The sequence below is a fragment of the Eleutherodactylus coqui genome, chromosome 1, assembly GCF_035609145.1.
Source record: "Eleutherodactylus coqui strain aEleCoq1 chromosome 1, aEleCoq1.hap1, whole genome shotgun sequence".
Taxonomy (NCBI): Eukaryota; Metazoa; Chordata; class Amphibia; order Anura; family Eleutherodactylidae; genus Eleutherodactylus; species Eleutherodactylus coqui.
In genome coordinates this window covers 228284625-228306392 of record NC_089837.1, presented here as the reverse complement: position 1 = coordinate 228306392, position 21768 = coordinate 228284625, and the positions used below count along the sequence as shown (strand labels likewise).

The window sequence follows — 21768 nt, the reverse complement described above, 5'->3', positions numbered from 1 at the left end:
TGCTGGGTTCTGCCTGAAATCGCCAAAAATTGTATCCAGATGGAAGGATGGAGCCATAGGTCGATATTGCTCAGACACTAATATGGTCTCCAATTGAACAGATTTTTTGCATTTCTAGAATTTGTGCCGAAGAGAATAAAGTGAGGTTCACACCTGCATTGAAGTTTGTTTGAAGCCTCAGGCACTGATCTGGCATAAAATATCAGAAGAACTAGCACACAAGGTCCTCCATGTTGCTGTCCAGCAAAAACCTGCCTTCTCTGCTCCCAGTGTCTCTATCACAGATGTAATATTTATTACAGCCATATGGACAGGACAGCAAGTTTAAACCTTACCCTGCCCCCCTTCTACTACAAGAGGCAGGGTGAGGGTTGAACCTGCAGTTTTGTCTGTATGGTTGTAATAAACACAAGTGCCTCGTATGGGAAGACAGAGCTTGATAAGTCAAAGTTTAAAGTGGTCCAACACTGTTACTCACATGGGGTCTACAACAGTCTTGCAGTACAGGAAGGATACAAAGGAAAAGTCTAAGTCAATATAAGCACTTCATCCAGTGAGAGCGCCTCCTCAGACTCCTTATCCTGTAAAGGTCCTGTGCTCACTCTCCCCAAGGTGGTTTGCAAGTACTGACAAGCCCAGCTGTAGAGGCGAAGTCCTTCAACTGCTACTGTAGGGATTTCTGGGCCCGCCTGACTTGGGGCAAGGTCACAATTGCGACCTCCTATAGCTACACCACTGTTTTGAACTACAGTTGGCCCATTAACAATTTCAAGAGTACACCGACGAATACATTTGAAATACTTTGATTCAAAATGTATATGCGTAGTACAAGTGAGTTATGAACAGACATCTAGGCCACCCAATTACAACTGGTACTTGGTCTGGAAGACAGCTATGTAACATTACCTTCAGAGATCTTTGTGTCATATTCCAGTAGCCGGAAAAGGCTCCTTGGGAGAAGACTTCTCACCCAGTAGTTCTCTTCCTGAAGGATCCAGTAGTTTATCGCTTGTTTTCTACCAAGAAAGTTTCTGATTTGTTCTAGATAGAGAGGATTTCCAGTGGCCATGAACATCCTAGAGAAAGAATTGAAGTGCAGTTAGAGCAGCCAGTAGTACTTCATGTGTATTGGTGGGGTCATCTTCATATTGACAGATACCCCTGCCATTCAGCAGTATGTACTACATGATCCCACACCTCAGTTTTAGAACACCGTTTTAGGACATTTAATCTTTATCCAGCATATGAATGCTTACTTACAACCAAATGACATGCATAAAGTCTAGTGGCCCAGAGTTAGTGGGGCCCCTCCATAGTGTTTAGGGTCTCATGTCAGCATCTTATGTGTAGTATGCATTGCACTTCTGCAGTACTGAATTGGTTAATGTCTCGTTTACGTCTGGAAACTGTATTGTTGTGTATGTATGTATGTATGTATGTATGTATCTGCTGCTCTGTACTTCCTCTCATCCTTGCATGAGTCTGGAAGGAGAAGTCTTATATCCAGACACTGGTCTGTGTGTGGTGCATGGAGGAGGCCGAGCGATGGTCTGATGCTCAGCCTGGGCCCAGCCTGGCCAGGAAACCTCAGTACCACTGTTGAGTACTGAGTGAGACAAGTCGCTTCAAAATGAGGAGAGCACAACTAAAGTGAGTGATTCGGTAGAGCGTGAAAGTCGCTGGGAGTGGGATTGCACAGATAACTTGGACTATGGATGATCGCTCCGAGTTGTTGCATCTGTGCCAAGACTGTTAATGTGGTTTGGACTTTGAACAAATCTGGGAACGGTCTGAAATGCCAGTTTACTGTAACTTGACAGAGGTTCCCTGTGAGTAGACTACATTATTTCGACAAGTCTCACCACAGAGGACAGAACGATGGCGTCACATGTGACAAATTGACTCAAGGTAACCCCTGGTTAGTTTTCCCCTGTGATTTCCCCCCCAGCAGTAACTTGGGTCAGGTCCCGAGCTACCCCCAAGGAAGGAGATGGTAGAGCCCTGTGACAAGGTCTCTTTACTCCACTATCTCCTTGGCTGTGGGCCGGCTCCTTGGACACTGCAAAAGTAGCAAGCTTCAAAGATATGAGCAATCATCCTATAGGGATTACATGCAGACAGCAATATTAATCTGATAAAGACACTTTATGCTGGAAGACAAAGCCCTTTAATGCAGACAAGATACATACAACCAGTTCATGATACCTCAGACTGCTAATCACCAGTAGTGTAGAGGCTAGAAGATTAGAGGAGTTCTTGTACCTGTAACATGGCAACACATCAATTATCTTCCAGTTCACATAGTTGCCAGCAATCATCTCAAGGCTGCAGATTCTGGACATCTGGAGCTTAGCTGCCATCCAAAACTGATCACGATTAACCAAGGAAACTTTTAGCTCATGTTTCAGCACACGGTATACTCCATCTAGTGCATCTTTGTAGACCTTGAAGAGTTTAGAATATAGTTTACAGTTATGGGTTAAGTTATAAGAGTTTCATCCTTTTAGAGGTTATCGTGGAGGGGGTGGGAGTCCCGGACATTCAGTTTAAAGACTAGGAGAAAAATCCCCAGAGCATTAATGTACAAGTTAAACAAAATCCATTCAAGAAATAAGATGTACCTTCCTTTGTTTAAATCTTCCCCATTGACAGCCAAGAATCCAAGCCAAAAGAGACCTGCACATTGAGAAGTAGTTCTCCACCGACTGAATACCTAAACAAATAGAGCACAGCAGTAATTCCCATTTTTTTTATCTGAAAGGTCTGACCAACAATTTGTAGGATGCATTACTACCCCCAACATCTTGTCATAATGTCCATCTAAACTTTATAAGCAATAATTTAGCATTTAGAATTGTTGCAGAAATATGTGCAACTGTGCAATTCATGTGGCTGGGATGTGTAGAAATCAATGCATACAGTATGCATGCTGCAAAAACCACCCAATTCACTTGTATTGTATGAAGTGGATTTTCAGCTACATAAGATTCTGTAACATTCTGAGTGTTAATATGAGGGATTAAATGCCTATCTGTATGTATGATTATGTTGTACCTGGTTTTATGACCCTACCAGGACCTTGAGAGGTCACATGACTATTCTGATTTTAGTTGCTGTGGACTGACAGGACCTGAGCTGCACTCCGGGTATAAAAGACATGGCTTGTCCCTGGGCTCTGGTGTGACAGCAGTTTTATAGAGTACAGAGAGACCTGCAGCTGGACTGTGTATATGAGTCAGGGAGCCTCTGGTGATTGAAGCTGCAGCTTCTGACTAAGCAAGAGGGAGCAGTACTGAGTTGGCAGCACACTGCAGGCGCACTGCGCATGGTCAAGCTGATTCTGCTGGCCAAACAGTGAAGAAAGACCTCGAGTAGTATTCTGGATCGGAGCCAGCATAAAGACCAAAGTGACAGGCAATAAGCCAAGCCATAGAAACATCTGCATACTTCGTTTCAGCTGTGCCTGGTCATGAGACTGTGCGGCAATACCCCAACCTCTTTGGTAGAGGGCAACCCATGGAGGACAGTGTACAGTTAGAGCCAGTGTGTTTGCATGTTAGGATCTTCTTTGCATAGTCTCCATCTACACTATATACAACTACTGAGATAGGAAGCTCCTGTACAGACAGCAGCTACCAGAAATGGCTTAAGGCCTTTTTCACATGGGTGACAGCAATATCGACATGAGTAAAGGAAAAAAAAAAAAAAAAAGCTGTGGCGCTCGAGTACCCATCAGAACCAACACTTCTTAGGAGGCAGGTTTTTTGAACCTCCAATCCAGGAAGAAATAACAGAATACGTCAAACAAGTGCTGAGGGGCTGCGAGGAGAAGCGCAGCGGAGCTGACAGCAGCCGTTAGGCGATGCATTGTTTTTTTTTTTTTAATACAGCTAAGGCTTAGTTTAGGGACAACCCATAGGACTTCCTACCAAAAAAGTTGCATCGCACAAAATGGTTTTCGTGCGATGCAACAGAAAGGAAGGCTCCATAGGGAAACATGGGCTACAAAACAGAGCAAATCACAGGAATATTCAGCAACCTGTGATTTTTTTCTCCCGCAATGTAGCAACCTACAAAGTGTCGCTAATGTGAAGGAACCCATTGGAAAGCATGAGCTTCACATACATGCGATTTGTAGCACTGTCACATCGTGAAAAAAAATTGTGTGATTTTGTTGCCCGTGTGAAACTGGGCTAAAAAGTTAGGCCACTCATAGGTGTTCATTCTAAAAACACTGTCAGCCACATTTAAAAACCCCATTCTAAAAAAAACATGGCGTTTAGTGTTTAAGTGTGGCTGACAGCATTAATGCATCCAATCATTGCAATGGGTGATGTGGGGTTTATAAAGCACTGCAATGCCGAAAAGCGGAATTATTCTTACCGATCGTTCTTTTTCCATGAGTATCATGACAGCACACAGAGGTTGCCCTTTGACCTTGTTGGGACAGGATGAGGAGATCTTAAAAGGCCGCCTGCCACCACTATTCTCCAGTGACTTTCCAATCACCACAACGGTTATGCAGCCAAATCCTTTATTACTGCAAAGTAGGTGTATGGAAACGTTGCATTTACAGTCATCGGGTGGGAAAGTATGTGCTGTCATGATGGACTCATGGAAAAGAAACTATCGGTAAGAATAATTCCCCTTTCCCCCCCCCACTACTTCCATCCTGAGAGCATACATGGAGGCAATACCAGATTATGATGGAGCAGCTCCTTCTCATCCAACAGCGAATGCTTAGTAAAAGTGTGGATGCTAGACCAAGTAGCACCCTTACATATCTGCTTGGTCGAGGCCTGCGCTTGGCCCAAGAAGCGAGGGCCCTTGTCCCTTCTGTAACCGCCACATTTTTAGATTTATAAGCTTCCTGTATGGCTAATCTTAGCCATCTAGCACTAGTATTTTCGTAGCTGCCTTTCCTTTGTTTCCACCCCGAAACTGGAGAAATATTTTTTCTGAATTTCTGAAGGTTTGTGAAACTTGGAGAAGTCAATACTGCTCACCTGACATGTAGGCTATGCATGTGTTCTCTAGCATTTTTGAAGTTTTGACAAGAGGGCAGGACAATATCCTGCTCCACGTGAACACTAGTCACTACTTTTAGAAAAAAACCTGAGTCGTTTTAAAACTATCCTGTCACCTAAGGCTCTTAGATAAAGTTCTCTACACGTTCTCTTCTAGCAGTTATGGCCATCAAAAAGGCCACTTTAATTGACAGATTTCTAAGAGAAATAGACTCAATTGGTTCGAATGGATGTTGGCATAAACTATCCAGAACTAAATTAAGGTCCAAGGCCGTAATGGAGTTCCTGATGAAAGGTTTAAGTCTGTCGGCCCCCTGCAAAAACCTACGTATCTATTTTTACTGAACTGGCGATCAAACATCGAGCTAAGAGCCGCGACCTGAACTCTAAGAGTTTTGGGACTAAGACACATGTTCTGATCGTCCTGCAAAAATTCTAAAATTCAAGTCAAGTCAGGTTTATCCGTGTCAGGAATATGAGGTCTAAACCACCTGGAAATTTTTTTCCAGACTTTAGAATATATTTTTTAAGTGGATACTTTTAAGAAGCATTTTGATTACCTTGTCTGGCAATCCCTGCTTCCTCAGCCTACAGTGCTCAGGAGCCAAGCAGTCAACTTGAACTGGTGAATCTCCAATTAAAAGACTGGACCTTGGGACAGAGGTCCTGCCTCAGGGGAAGTGCAATTAGAGCATCAACGAGCAGGGATTTTAACAGCAGTTATGAGGGTCTTTTTGGCTATGCTAGTGCTGTCAGAATAACTTTGGTTTGACTGTTGCAGATTTTTTCAGGACTCGAGCTATCAGAGGAAGGTGGTGGTGGTGGTGGTGGGGGGGTGAGCCTAAACCAGTTCCATCTCCTAATTCTGGACAGAGCGTCTAGTGCCAATGGTCTGTCCCTGGTGTTTAGGGAATAGAATTTTTTGGCACTTTGCATGGTTTTTGTCTGCAAGCAAGTCCACTTGCGGGGAGCCCCACCGGGCTGTTAGAGATCAGAATACATCCATATTCAGGGACCAATTTCCCGGATTTATTTCCTCCCGGCTTAGATAATCCACGACCACATTCAGAGAGCCTTCTAAATGCACCGCTGACAGGGATTTTACATTCTCTTCTTCCCAAGCAAATATACTTTTCAACAGGTGTTGCAGGGTGGGTGCCTGGTTCTGCCCTGGTGGCAAATGAAGAGACTGCTGGTATGTTATTGGATAGAATTTTGACATGCTGTCCCTGCATTGCACCTCCTGCCAAATAGTTCCAAGTTCTCTATAATTTGAAGATAGTATCTCACAAGGTTCCTGGTCACCCTATCAGTGACTGTTGCCCCCCATCCTGATCTAGTGTTGGTAGTTACCCCCATTAGTGGAGAAAAATTCCACGAAACTCCTTTCCTAAGATTCTGCGGTGATAGCCACCAATTTAAGGAGGTTTTGACCGCTACTAATAATCTAAGTCTATGTCTAGGAAAGACTGACTTCTATACCATACTGACATTTCTTGTTGTAAAGTTCTGCAATGAATCCTGGCCCTGCAGACCATGGAAAAACAGGCTGACATTTGGCACAGAATCCCCAGGGTCTCTCTAATAGAGACCCAATTTTTCCTCCATTTCTTGATGGAATGAATTAAAGGGGTTGTCCTGCGGCAGCAAGTGGGTCTATACACTTCTGTATGGCCATATTAATGCACTTTGTAATGTACATTGTGCATTAATTATGAGCCATACAGAAGTTATCAAAAGTTTTATACTTACCTGCTCCGTTGCTGGCGTCCTCGTCTCCATGGTGCCGACTAATTTTCGGCCTCCGATGGCCAAATTAGCCGCGCTTGCGCAGTCCGGGTCTTCTCCTGTCTTCAATGGGGCCGCTCGTGCAGAATGCCGGCTCCGTGTAGCTCCGCCCCGTCACGTGCTGATTCCAGCCAATCAGGAGGCTGGAATCGGCAATGGACCGCACAGAAGAGCTGCGGTCCACGGAGGAAGAGGATCCCGGCGGCCATCTTCACCGGTAAGTATAGAAGTCACCGGAGCGCGGGGATTAAGGTAAGCGCTGAGCGGGTTTTTTTTTACGTCCCTGCATCGGGGTTGTCTCGCGCCGAACGGGGGGGGGGGGTTGAAAAAAAACAAAAAAAACCCCGTTTCGGCGCGGGACAACCCCTTTAAGTCTGTCCGCTTGCTAAAGAGAACACACGCACACGCCGGGGCTCAGCCGCAACTTCTGCCGCTGTCCCCGGCTGTGTAGTTCTAAGCTATCAGCAGCCGGGGATTTAAAATCCCTGCCTGCTGGTAGCTCTGATTGCGATTGGCTGGCTCTGTAGTTCTGAGTCATCTCTGAATTTGGCGCCTCCAGGCGTGTTCAACATCTGGAAAGGCTCCACACACACTTCGACATCTGACACCACAGAATGTGGCCAGGTCACTCTGTTAGCGGCTGCATTATTACCAGCTGACCACACCACCCTGGCCAGCACAGCCACATCAGCCCGTAAATCAGTGCAGCCGCGGCGCCCAGCACAGCCTGGTCCCTATGGAGCGCAACACGCGCACGCACACACACACGCGCACACGCACGCACGCCATCACCTGGAAACACGCCCAGCTTATGAAGAGCTGTCTGCCTCCTCCACAGGGACGTACCAAATCCCGGTAATCCTCGGCAGACACACAGAACTCTCCCTGTGTCCCATTGGGACAGGAAGAACACTGAAGAATAGCGGTGGGAGGTGGCCCTTTTAAACTCTCCTCATCCTGTCCCAACATGGTCAAAGGGCAGCCTCCATGTGTGCTGTCAGGGTGGACATAGTGGGAAAAAAAAATGGATTATACCTACCTGATAATTAGGTTTACAGTAGTCTCCACGCCAGCACCAATTGAGATTGCCTCCTCCTGGTAGGACAGGAACATACTGAGAGGTTAAAAGCTCCCCCTCTTCCCCACTTTCCTCAGTGGATTCTAACGAATTGCCGGGGCAGGAGCTCAACTTAAAATTCTCCCCTTAACCGGGGTTTTTTTTTTGGAAATTATATACTATACTACTTTCTTAGGGGGGGGGGGGGGTAAGGTACGGGTGCTGTCGTGGAGACTACTGGAAACCTGATCAGGTAGGTATAATCCATTTTTTCCCCAGTCGTCTCCACGCCAGCACCAATTGAGACGTACCAACTAAAGTTTTCTTAGGGTGGGATTGCTGCCGAGAGGACCTTGCGGCCGAAGGCCATGTCCTCGTCCTTCTGCACTTTTACCCTATAGTGTTTCACGAACATATGGGGTTTCTTCCAGACTGCGGCCTTGCATATCTGTTCGACCGAGGCTGAGCTGTGTTCGGCCCATGAGGATGCTACTGCTCTTGTGGAATGGGCTTTAAGAGCTAACGGGATTTCCTTCCCGAGGGCCTTATAGGATTCTATGATGGCCAGGCGGATCCACCTGGCTATGGAGTTTTTTGCTGCTTTGCTACCTTTATTTGGGCCACTGAACTGGATGAACAAGTTGTCGTCCCGTCTCCAGTGGCTTGTTGCATCTATGTAGCCTAGGACTGCTCTCCTAACGTCCAGGCAGCTTAGGGTTTTTTCTTCCTCGTTCTTTGGATTACTGAAAAATGAGGGGATTATTATATCCTGGGACCTATGAAAGTCTGATACTACCTTTAGCAAAAAAGCAGGGTCCGTTTTAAATACTAGTTTGGTGTCTGCGATTCTCATGAACGGGTGGCGGATGGACAAGGCCTGTAGCTCGCTAACCTGTCTTGCGGAGGTGATGGCTACTAAAAAGATGGTTTTGATTGTAAGCATTTTTATGGGTAGTGCCTCGATTGGTTTGAACGGTGCCGCTGTCATGGCCCTTAGAGCCCAATTAAGGTTCCAGTCTGGAAAAAGGTTTATGGGCCTAGGTCGCAATCTAGTTGCTGCTGCTAGGAACCTGTTGACCCATCTGTTGTCTGCGAACTTTGTGTCACATATGGCGCTAAGGGCTGAGACCTGGACCTTTAGGGTGCTTGGAGAGAGGCCCATCTCTAGGCCCTCCTGCAAGAACTCTAAGATTAGCGGAGTGTCAGGGATAGACTCCCCGCGATCCCTTCCCTGTCTCCATGAGGAAAACCTTCTCCCAACCTTCTGGTAGATCCGGTGGGTCGTCTTTTCTACTGGACATTAAGGTTTCTACTACTCTGAGAATCCCTTCTCTTAGTGAGGATTCCTCAAGAGCCATGCCGTTAAATGGAGTTTGTCTAGGCCTGGGTGGTTCAGTGGCCCCTGCGATAGGAGATCTGTCCAGGTAGGCAAGGTGACTGGGTCCTGGACGCTCAATGTTGCTAGAGGACTGAACCAGCTTCTTTTCGGCCAGAAGGGGGTCACCAGGACTAGTGTGCATACCTGGGTTCTGAAATGCTGTAGAACCCTGGGGATCAGTGGTATAGGAGGGAAGGCGTACACCAGCCCTTGTCCCCAGTCCTGGCCTAGGGCATCTACTGCTGTCGGACGATCCCCTGGCCGGAGGGAGAAGTTGCCTACTTTGGCGTTCTCCCTGGTTGCGAAGAGGTCCAACTGTGGGGTCCCCCACCGGTTGGTCAGGATTCTGAATGCCTCTAGGGAGAGGGACCAATTCTCCTGGGTCTATTTGCCTCCTGCTGAGGAAGTCCGCTTTTTGGTTTAACGTCCCCTTCAGGTGGGTTGCCGTGATCGAGAGGATCCGGCCTTCTGCCCAGTGAAAAATTTTCTGTGTGATGCTTTGCAGGGCGGGAGATCTTGTGCCCCCTTGGTGTCGTATATAGGTGACCGCGGTGATATTGTCTGACAGTATCTTTATATGTCGGTTCTGCAACGAGTTCCCCAACTGCTGTAGAACCTGCCATACTGCCTGTAGTTCTCTGTAATTTGAGGACTGTTCTTTTGTCCTGAGGCCAGGGGCCCTGAAAGAGCTGGTTCCCTACATGCGCTCCCCATCCCAAGGCGCTTGTGTCCGTTGTGATGTGGGTGGCTGGGTTTTGTAGCCAGTGAACCCCTTTCCGCAGGTTCTCTGGGGATGCCCACCAACGCAGGGATGTTTTCACCCAGCCTGGGATGTACATTCTTGCTCCTAGGGAGGACTGCCTTTTGTCCCACGAGGCTAGGACTAAGGCCTGCAGGGCTCTGGTGTGGGCCTGGGCCCATGCCACTCCTGGAATGCATGATGTCAAGCTTCCCAGGAGAGACATTGCTTCCCGAATTGTGCAAAATCGTCTTCGTAAGAAGGTTTTGACTATTCTTCGGATTTTTTGTATTTTCTCCCCGGGCAGGTAGGAGCATTGCGATTCTGAGTTGAGCGTTATTCCCAGAAACGTCTTTTGCTTGTCGGGATCTAGGCTGGATTTTTCCCAGTTTATGATCCATCCTAACGATTGGAGAAGCTCTAGCACTATCTCCAGGTGTTTTGTTAGGAGATCCCTGGACTCTGCTATTATCAAAATATCATCCAGGTAGGGTACTATTAGGACCGATTTTTTCCTCAGGTAGGCGGCTACCTCTGCCATAATTTTGGTAAAGATTCTGGGTGCTGAGGATATTCCGAAGGGCAGGCATCTGAATTGGTGGTGCTCTATTCCTTTGCCCATGTCCAATGCGAACCTTAGGTATTTCTGGGACCCCTTGTGGATCGGTACGTGGAAATAAGCGTCCTTTAAAGCGATGGATGCCATGTAGGCTCCTCTGGGAATCAACTTTATCATTGAGGAGATGGTTTCCATTTTGAATTTTCTGTATCGGACGCAGGTATTCAGGGGTTTCAGATTTACTATCAACCGATGTTTTCCGCAGGGTTTTCTTACTAGGAAGAGCCTGGAATAATGGCCCTGGGTTTCCTCGTTTTGTGGTACGGGGGATATTGCATTTAGTTGTTGCAAGTCGCGCACGCTTCGTCTTAGTAGGTGTAACTGTTTTTGAGCCTCCCGTGATAACAAATTTTCTTCTGGGGAGGGACACCAGCTCTATCTGGTATCCCTGCTGTAAGATCTTTGGGATCCATGGGCCCTCGCAGATTGCGGCCCATTGATCCACAAAGTTCCCCAGCCTTGCCCCTATGGGGATGGCGTCAGGGTCTCTGCTTCGGCTCTCCCTGGTGGGGGTTGAAGAGGATATTCCTTCCTCTGCCCCCCTTGGGGTAACTCCAGCGGCCTGTCTTGCCCTTGCCTCGGTAGGCCTCGGGCTGTTGCATTGGAGCCCGGAAGAAGGTCTTCCCTCTCTGTGGTTTTTCTTCGGGGAACCCCTTCTTCCTGTCGGCTGCTTTCTCTAAAATTTTGTCTAGGTCCGGTCCGAACAAGAACTGGCCGTAGAACGGGAGGGCGCATAGCTTATTTTTTGAGGCCAGGTCGCCTGACCATGATTTCAGCCATAACACCCTTCTGGCTGAGTTAGAGCGGACTGAGGCCTTCGCCGAAAGTTTAACAGTTTCGGCCGCGGCGTCCGCTAGGAAGTTAGTTGCCATGCGCAGGATCGGAAGGGAATCTAGGATCTGCTCCCTCGGCGTCTTATTGGTTAGGTGAAGCTCTAGCTGTTCTAACCATACCCCCAGGGTCCGCGCCACACAAGTGGCTGCGATCCCTGGCCTAAGTATGTTTGCCACTGCCTCCCATGATTTCTTTAGAAGGCCCTCCGCCTTGCGATCCATGGGGTCTTTTAACTGTGCGGCGTCTTCAAAGGGAAGAGTCGTCCTCTTGGCTACTTTGGCCACCGGGACGTCTACCTTAGGTACCTCTTCCCAGCTTGCGCAAACTTCCTCTTCGAGTGGGTATCTTCTTTTTACGCCTCTAGCGGAGAAGGAGCCTGTGTCTGGTTTCCTCCACTCTTTCTGAATTATTTTAGTGATATTCTTGTGGACAGGGAAGGTATGCTTGCGCCTCTCCCCTAGTCCACCGAATATCTCATCTTGCAGGGTGCGTGGTTCTCTGGGCTGTTCCATTTTTAGTGTAGCCCTGACCAACTTAATTCCGTTAAATCGTCCTGACGGAATAAAAGAGGATTTTTTACTCACCGTAAAATCTCTTTCTCGTCTCGTCATTGGGGGACACAGCAAAGACCGTGGGATATAGCTTCTGCCACTAGGAGGCGACACTAAGCACAAAAAGTTAGCCCCGCCCTCCGGCTATATCCCTCCTGCCGACAGCAGGCTAATTAGTTTGTCATGCCAGCAGTTGGAATAGCCATGCAGGAACAGAGAGACAACAATAGTTAGTCATATGACACATCAACAAAAAATTTAACTAATGAAAAACACGCAGCACCATGTGCGACTTACAGAATCCGGAGTCCGTCCAGGAACACCACTGTGTCATATAAAGAAAGAGGGGTGGGTGCTGTGTCCCCCAATGACGAGACGAGAAAGAGATTTTACGGTGAGTAAAAAATCCTCTTTTCTCGCTCGTGTCATTGGGGTAGACAGCAAAGACCGTGGGACGTCCCACAGCCGTCCCCGAGGGTGGGTACAAATAAATCATAAGCGCATGCGGTCAGTTTACAGCCGTCTGTAAAACCTTTCGACCCAGCGAAGCGTTGGCTGACGCAAACGTATGTAAATGATAAAACTTAGAAAAGGTGTGCAGGGATGCCCAGGTAGCTGCCTTACACACCTGTGATACTGAGGCACCGTGATTTTCCGCCCATGACGCCCCCACTGCTCTGGCGGAATGTGCCGTCACCTGGAATGGCGGTGCCTCACCCTTGGCCCGGTAGGCTTCCACCACTGCTGAACGGATCCAGCGAGCAATAGTCACCTTTGATGCCGCAAGGCCCCATCTCGGACCATTCGGTATCACGAACAGGGAATCCGAGCGCCGGAAGGACGCTGTCTGGTCCAAATATGTCCTTAGAGCGCGGACTAGGTCTAAGGTGTGCAGAGCCCGTTCCCTAGTGTGAACCGCCTTTGGACAAAATGATGGCAGTACAATGTCCTCATTAATGTGAATGGTAGACACCACCTTTGGGAGAAAAGATTGCACCGGTCGCAACACCACCTTATCCTGGTGAAAAACCGTAAAGGGTGGTTTTGCCGATAGTGCCGCAATCTCCGAAACCCTACGAAGGGAGGTAACTGCCACAAGGAAAGCGACCTTCCAGGATAGCAAGCGCCACGGTACCTCCGCTAATGGTTCAAATGGATGGGCCTGCAAGGCATCCAGAACCAGGTTAAGGTCCCAAGGTGGCACCGGAGACCGGAAAGGGGGTGCCGTATGAGCAACTCCCTGTAAAAAGGTGCGCACCGCCGACCTTGAAGCCAAAGGTCGCTGAAACAAAACTGAAAGCCGAAAACCTGTCCCTTAAGGGAGCTGAGGCTCAGGCCCAAGCCCAACCCGTCTTGGAGAAACGACAGGAGACGGGCCAACGAAAAAATGCATCGGGTGCGCCCCTTTCTGCTTGCACCAGCGAAAGAATGTTCTCCACACCCGGTGATATACCTTCAATGACGACGGCTTCCTAGCCCTAATCATAGTCTGGATAACTGGGTCTGAGAAGCCCCTTGCTCTCAGTACCGCGGTCTCAACTGCCACGCCGTCAAACGCAGTGTAGCTAAATTCTGGTGGTAGAGGGGACCCTAAGAGAGAAGATCCTTTCGCAGGGGTAATCGCCAGGGCGCGTCTGCTACCATGTCCATGAGCTCCGCGTACCACGTTCTTCGCGGCCAATCGGGGGCTATGAGAATCACAGGTAGCCCTTCCTTCCTGATTCTCCTGAGCAACCGTGGAATGAGAGGAATTGGTGGGAAGACATAGGGGTAATGAAACCCCGTCCATGGAGCAGTTAGCGCATCTGCTGCTAGAGCTCTGGGGTCCCTTGACCTGGCCAGATAGGCTGGAAGCTTCTGATTGAAGCGAGACGCCATCAGGTCCACATCTGGCTGACCCCATCTTAGGCATACTTCCTGAAATACCTCGGGATGTAGCCCCCATTCTCCTGGGTCGACCTCCTTCCTGCTGAGGAAGTCGGCCGCCCAATTTTCGACCCCGGGAATGAAGACTGCCGATATCGCTGGAAGATGTTTCTCGGCCCATGACAGAATTCCCTCTACTTCCTTCATGGCTCCCCTGCTGCGGGTCCCGCCTTGATGGTTTATGTAAGCCACCGCGGTCGCATTGTCTGACTGGATTCGCACTGGAGTTCCCTCCAGCCGGTGCATGAAATGCTGCAAGGCCCGGAGTATTGCTCGCAGCTCCAGGACGTTTATCTGGAGACAGGACTCCTGCGTGGACCAGGTTCCCTGTGCTACCAGATCCCCCAGCGTGCACCCCCAGCCTGTCATGCTGGCATCTGTAGCCAGCACCTGCCACTGCAGGGGCAGGAACGACCTGCCCTGCTGGATACGTGGCGAGTCCAACCACCACTGGAGCGACTGCTGAACACCTGGCGGAATCCTTATCTTCCGCTCGAGGGATCGCGCTAACCTGTCCCACCTTGACAGTATCGCCCACTGCAGGGGGCGGGAGTGGAACTGGGAAAATGGAATCGCCTCGAAAGACGATACCATCAGTCCCAAAACCCTCATCGCATGGCGGATCGCCACCGGTCGCTGCGATAGAAGGGACCGCACCTGCCTCTGAAGCAGCTGACATTTTGCTTCCGGGAGAATCACTTGACCTCGTGCCGTGTCGAAGCACATCCCCAGGTACTGCATGCGTTGAGCTGGCACAAGAGACGATTTCTTGAAATTGATCAGCCAACCGAACCTGGTAAGCATGTCCAGGGCAATCTGCAGGCTCTCCAGGTTGTCCCGCTGGGTCGGGGCTTTCACCAGAATGTCGTCTAGATACGGCATGGCAACAACCCCCCTGGAATGCAAGATTGCCATCACTGCCGCTAAGACTCTTGTAAACACCCTGGGAGCTGTCGCCAGCCCGAATGGCAATGCCGCAAATTGGAAGTGCTCTTCCTGTACTGCGAACCGGAGGAAGCGCTGGTGCGCCTGACAAATGGGGATATGTAAATATGCATCCTGGATGTCTATCGAAGACAGGAATTCCCCTGCCTCCAAGGATGCGATGACCGCTCGTACCGACTCCATGCGGAAATGACGGACCGCTACGAACCTGTTCAGCTTCTTTAGGTCCAGAACCGGACGGACGGAGCCGTCCTTTTTGGGGACCACAAAAAGATTTGAGTAGAACCCCGTGAAGTATTGTTCGGGGGGCACTCGCACCACCACCCCCTGTAAATAGAGAGAGCGGACCGCTCCGAGAAAAGCTGCTGCCTTCCCTGGGTCCCCCAGGGTTCTGGACCGAAAGAAGCGGTCGTGCTGTTGTGAAAGGAACTCTATCGCATAGCCCTTGGACACGACCTCCTGTACCCAAGTGTCGGAGATCTGAGATGACCAGACCTGGCTGAATTGGAGAAGCCGTCCCCCCACCTTGTCCGAAACAGGTGGGGGCAGTCCCTCATGCGGAGGGCTTGCTTTTGGTACCCTTTGCGGGCTGGGGCCCCCGCCAAGAGGACTTTGGTTTAAAGGAAGGAACCTTCCTTTGTTCCCGCTCCTGTGGACCCTTCCTCTCCACCCTACGAGGACTCGTTCGGCGATAGGAACGAAAACGTCTGTGCTGCGGAGATGACCGCTTTGGACAGTTCTGCGGCAAAAGCGAGCTCTTTCCCCCCGTAGCCTCTGAGATTAGCTCGTCTAGCTTGGCGCCGAACAGACGAGATCCTACAAAGGGCATACTGATTAACGACCCCTTGGAGGAAGCGTCCGCATCCCACGATTTTAACCATAGGGTCCGGCGAGTCGCCACCGATGCCGCGGAGGCTCGGGCCGCCAGCCTGGCTGTATCCATAGAGGCCTCACAGAGAAACATGCCCGCTTGTTCAATCTGGTGTGTAATGCCCACCAGATCCTCGGACGCTGCCCCTTCGAGGATTCCTTCTCGTAACCGCTTTGCCCAGTCAGTAACAGCCTTACTGACCCAGGACGAGGCAAACACAGGCCTAAGAGCTGACCCTGCCGCCTCAAAAACAGTCTTTGCTAAGGCCTCGACTCCTCGATCCTTGGGATCCCTGAGGGAGGAGGACTCTGCCGTGGGTAGCACCATGTGCTTAGCCAGGCGCGAAATGGGTGGATCCACTAGCGGTGGGACAGACCACTTCTCCACTAAGTCCTGCGGGAAGGGATATTTCCCGTCCAAGTAACCTATCTTGGAAAAACGCTTATTCGGTGCCTTCCACTCCTTAGATAGGACCTTGTCAAAGTCCTCATGAGGAGGAAAGCTTTTTGGAGAGCGTCTAGGCTGCCTGAAAGAAAACGATATTCCAGATGCCTGTGGTTCCTGTTCAGTAAGCTGAAAAGTGTCACGCACCGCAACCACTAAGCTCTCCACCATCGCAGAACATTTTGGGACCTGATCCTCCTCCACAACAGAGTCTGAGGAAGATTCAGACCATTCCTCGTCCGAAACATCCTCTTCTGCCGACGAGCGCCGCGATCTAGTGCCAGAAGAGCGCAAAAGCGACGAGGAGGATGGTGATCGGGAGGGCCGCCGTGAGTCCGAAGGCCTGACCCGTTTACGTCTACGGCCACACTCCTCACGTGAGGCGGTGGCGTCCTGCGCTAACCTTTCCAAAATTGCGCCAGATGCCCGAGTGAGGTCAGACACCGCCATTGACAAGGAGCGGGCCCATTCCGGCTCGGCCACAGCTGGGGGCTGAACTGCGGGGGGGGGGGATGCCCTGCCCAGCCGCCTGTTTCGCAGGGGAACAATCTCTACAAAAGGGCTCAGCCTGTCCGCATGCGAACTTTAGGTTACAGCGTGAGCAAGCAAAGTGCGTTACTCTTGCTCTCAGTGGTCCAGCTTCCAGGGCTCTGGGGTCAGACATGGTGCTGGGGTTTCACCGGGCAAAGAAAACTGCGAGCTATCCTCTGCTATGCCAACCGCCGGCAGAAGGGATACGCAGCGAAAGAGGGGAGCTAGCCGCCAGGCAGAGCTTACCCAGGTCCTTGCTGAGGTCCGAAGAGGTCCGGGGAGCCGCTGGGTTGGGAGACTGCAGGTGCTGAAGGGCTTTCTTTCCTGAACTTTGAGCTGTGCAGCGTATAAGCTGAGCAGAAAAGGCAGCAAGGAGTGGAGCAGCAGGGAGGTTTTTAAGTCCTGGCGCGCTGTCCCCAATAGGCTGCTTCTCTGATGTCATCCCCCTTCACCTGTGCTAAGGGAGGAAGGGGGAGGGGGCAGGGGGGCGTGCATTGCCAATAAGGCCACGCCCCCTATATGGAGTCAATGAAGGCAGCATTCTGCCGCACCCACGCCGCCACGCCCCCAGCATCACACGGGCGTGGCCACGCCCCACGGAGGAATCCCCGTGAAGCCACGCCCCACACGGCATGTGGGCGTGGCCACGCCCCATTCGCTCCCGGCATTGCCTCGCCCGGGGCTGCACTGCAGCCCCTACATTGTAGGAACTCCTGCCGGGAGCCCATGCAGGGAGCCGGAAGACCAGGGCATCCTGAAGTTGTTGCTGCCGCCGCCTGAGGTGCCATGCCTACGAGGCCACGCCCCCCCGCCGGCTTGTGCCTAAAACCAGTGCCCTGAATATCCGCAGCCATACATAGCGGATACAACCCCCGCGAAAAGGAGCCTGTCCGCCTGCGCCTATCCCTGCGCCTCGCTGCAGCCCACAAGGTACGCATGCAAAAGCGACATACTGGGAGAGCCAGGGAGGGGAGAGGAGAGGGGAGGGGAGGGGTCGCCAGCGCATTCTTACCTCCTGCGTTCTTGCTGGAAGATAAGGCGGCTCCCCAGTTCCAGCAGCCTACCCCTGTAACATCGCCTGCCCATGGGAAGGGGATGCGGACCTCTGCACCAAACATAGGGGGGCTCACGCTGGCGGGCCACATGCGGATATATACAACCCGGATGTGCCACCTTTCCTTCTGAGGCGGGCCGGGTAAGAAGCAACCTGGACAAACCTGAGGTTGTTCGCCCTCCTCTCCGTTCGGGTTTGATGGGGAGCGTCCTGCCTCTCCATCTAACCCTGGCCCTTAAAGCAGCCCTAACAGGCACGACCGTCCTCCTACGAGACACTAAGCTAAAAACTAATTAGCCTGCTGTTGGCAGGAGGGATATAGCCAGAGGGCGGGGCTAACTTTTTGTGCTTAGTGTCGCCTCCTAGTGGCAGAAGCTATATCCCACGGTCTTTGCTGTGTACCCCAATGACATAAGCGAGAAATATCTTTTTTGGCCCTCCTCGTCTGAGGACTCCTCGGCCGCCTGTTCCTCTTGCTCCGATCCGATAGAACTCTCGGAATCGGAAAGCTCGTCGGGAACATACGCCTTTTTCTGGCGTTTAGCTGGCGGCGCCGACTGACGTTAGGGCTGATCGAACCTCTTCTTTCACCAGCTTCCTAACGTCCTCCAGGAATCCCCCCCGATTCCTCTGACTAGCCTAGCCACGCATGCCTTGCATAGAGGCCTCTGGTAAGTGGCTGGCAGTCTCGTCCCGCATTCCACGCATTTTCGCAATTTTGTTCTGGGGGTGATGTCTTTTTTATCCCCCTGACAAAGCATTTTTGCGTGTAAATATGCAATTTTTCCATACACAACATACTGGATATTTGCATTGTGTTTTTGCCGCACTGGCTACTTACGGCCGCTGAGGTTGAAGTTTCAGCTATCTCTGGGGCTGGAGCACTCATTTCTGTACCGGTGCTGCAGACATCCTGCGACCTGTAATGCTGGTTTGTTCTGGCTTCTCTCAGGTTCCTTATTTTTTAAATTTTCGCGCTCCTGCGCTAAGCCCCGCCCCCTCCGCTCCTGATGCAGGCGCGATGACGTCATCGCGCTGGACGCGTGACGCAGCGCCTCGCCCCCTGCCGTCAAAGGGCTTCCTGGAGCGCCGTGCTGTAACTTCTGCCTGGAGGACGAGGGGGACTGAGGCTCCCGCTTTGTACCCCCCATGGGCCGCCGCGGGAGGAACCTGGCCCGGGGGTTACCACCCCATGTGGCGTCCCGGGAGTCGTCTGGCTTGGAAGGGAGGACAGGCTGAGCCACTGCCCTCCGATCCGCCGGTAAGTAGTTTGGGCTGGCTTCTCCACCAGCTCCTCTCAGCGATCCTGCCTCCTGGCAGGACAGGAAGACACTGAGGAAAGTGGGGAAGGGGAAGGGGAAGGGGGGGGGGGGGGGGGGGGGGGGAGCTTTTAACCTCTCAGTATGTTCCTGTCCTACCAGGAGGAGGCAATCTCAATTGGTGCTGGCATGGAGACGACTGGGGAAATAGGTGTTTTTACAGCATTCAGCAGGCATTTCTAATGCATGCTAAATCGAACACTATGTCCCAAGAGTGACCTTACCAGAGACTTTAGGGCATACGGACAATTTAAAGGAGACAACCTTTAGGGCTGCCTCGCACAGGCGTATTTCTGACAACAAAAATTGCAGAGAATAGGGCCCAGTTGATTTCAGTGGATTTGTTATTTTGTTTCTTTTGCTTATGCATTTCTCATGCGCGTACCCCCCCGCCCCCAAAAAAACCCAAAAACAAATATTGTGCACATTTGTGTGTAAACGTCTATAGGGAGGTGCACACAATATGCAATCGAAGGTGAGCTACAGCAGAAGACTGGGAAAAAGAACACATCTAAACCTTATTACGCTAAATAGCCTTCAAAAAATTGGGGCTGGGAAGTATCCTGCACCCATGTGAACATGCCCTGCATATGCAAAAAAAAAAAAAAAAAAAAAATTAAAAAAAAAGAAGGACATTAAAATGCAGATACGTGCACAAAAGCACCTCGTTCATGGCACCCGTAGGACAGAGCCGTTAGTGCGAGTTTGGATTCAGTACATGTTACTACTTGTAACCAGGATGGACTTTATATAGAACATCATCACTTGAGGGTGTGCACCTATTAACCCCTTAATGACACGGCCCCCCCCCCCCCCTTCCTTCAAAAACAAAATTGTAACTCCTTTATTTATCCACCGACATCACTGTATGAGGGCTTGTTTTTTGCGGGACGACTTGTTTTTTTAAATGAGGCGATTTAGTGTACTATATAATGTACTGAAAAACTTTAAAAATTCTAAGTGGAGTAAAATAAAAAAAACAATTCGTCATCTTTCAGTGCGTCTTGTTTCTACGGCACGCAAACTGCAACAAAAGCGACATAACTTTATTCTACGGATCAGTACGATTACTACAATACCAAAACTTGTATAGGTTTTTTTTTCCTTTTTCAAGAGGCATGTAACTTTCTACAATTATTTTCTGCGGTCATTTTGTGCACGCAATAACTATTTTTTTTGCCAACGTAGTTGAGCGAGGGGCAGTATGGGCCCCCCCCCCGAATACAGTTTAGGGGATTTAAATGCCGCTGTCAGAATAGACAGCTCACTTAAAGAGTTAATAGCCGCGAACGGACGATAACGGCTATTGCCCATGGGTGTCAGCTGTAATAAACAGCTGACGCCCACGCTGTATAAAGAGAGGTCGCCCTGCGACCTCTATACATACCCCGACACTCCATGACGTACCCTTATGTCCTGGAGTGGGAAGGAGTTAAAGGGAATGTTAGATATTCCATAGATACCTACATGGTAATTTCAGCTATAGAAAACTATTTACATTATGTATAACTAAGAAAACGTGACAGTTTAACTGCTGGGAACAAAGTAATCTTGTAGATATGATACCTTTTAATGTCTAACAAAAATACATGATCTCAATGCAAGGGTTCTTCAGGCTTAAATGGACTAGATCCGAAGAGGCATGCATATTTATACACTTACTTCTCACAAGACATGAGAATAATTTGCACTTAAAAGAATACTGCAACAGAAACAAACAACTTTAAAAAGGTCAGTGATAAAGGAGTGAATCTTTTATGGTCCCTAAATTAGTGTTGGGGGTGGGTTACCAGGCCAGCAGTGTTATCTGTGCTATAGATTTCTCATCTTTCTGTAACTTCAGTAGGTGAAAGTCAGAGGAAGGAAAACTCATTTCTAAACCATCTAGAATATTCTACAGCCCAAATATATGCATATTGTGCAACTCTAAATAGCTTACTCCATCCATTCAGTAAAACCTTTGTCAGGGGATTACTGGTGTGTGTACGGACCTTGTATGTTTGGTGCATTAGTCTCCAGTGTCCTGTAATACAATAATATGCTAAAGAAACCCTCATGTTGGGAAAAAAAATAATCCAAGCAGTTTTATTATGTGTAATGCTATGCAGGAAACAAAATCACAGCAGGCTCTACCTAGCTGTAAAATCTCAAGATCTCAGCCCCATTGTTTTCAATGGGGCTGGCAGCAGTGTCAGCCACATTGAAAGCAATGGGAGAACTCTGATACTCTGCTGTGGCAGCTGCAGCTAGGGTTTCCATTCATCCCTGCAGTGATACGAGTCTGTTTTCACATGAACACCTCGCATCCACGGGGATTTCACATGATGGGGAGTGAAATATAGGGCCGTGAATATTGCCCCCATATCACGCTAGCCAGTGTGGCTGCTTTCTAAATTGCACTCACCTATATTTTCATCTCCATTCGCTAGCTTTCCATTCCAGAAGTCAATGGTTATGTAATGAAGAGATGCAAGATACAGGATATCAGTTTTATTAGAACCCCAAGGAAATACTCTCCTCTTATCAAACTTTTGCCACCACAAGTAAATTCTTTGCAGCTGTTTGGCATCCGGCTTAGAAAGTCCAAAGAGCCAATAGGAGAATAGCCATTGGAAACGGTTTATTTTGTATTGGCAATAAAGCCACTCCAGATCTTCATGACCTGATCAAACAGACAAGAGTTCT

At 49.7% G+C, this 21768-nt stretch overlaps 1 protein-coding gene across 1 annotated transcript in view; it reads right to left on the bottom strand.

Annotated features, from left to right (window-relative positions):
• Window positions 1-21768, bottom strand: part of LOC136579055 (uncharacterized) — a 37799-nt gene that overhangs the window by 703 nt on the left and 15328 nt on the right. Inside the window, exons 4-7 of the mRNA XM_066579376.1 lie at window positions 21488-21745; window positions 2622-2713; window positions 2263-2444; window positions 907-1076 (exon numbers count right to left, since the gene is read on the bottom strand). Coding sequence (XP_066435473.1) covers window positions 907-1076; window positions 2263-2444; window positions 2622-2713; window positions 21488-21745 — 702 coding nt within the window. The remainder of the gene's footprint in view (window positions 1-906; window positions 1077-2262; window positions 2445-2621; window positions 2714-21487; window positions 21746-21768) is intronic.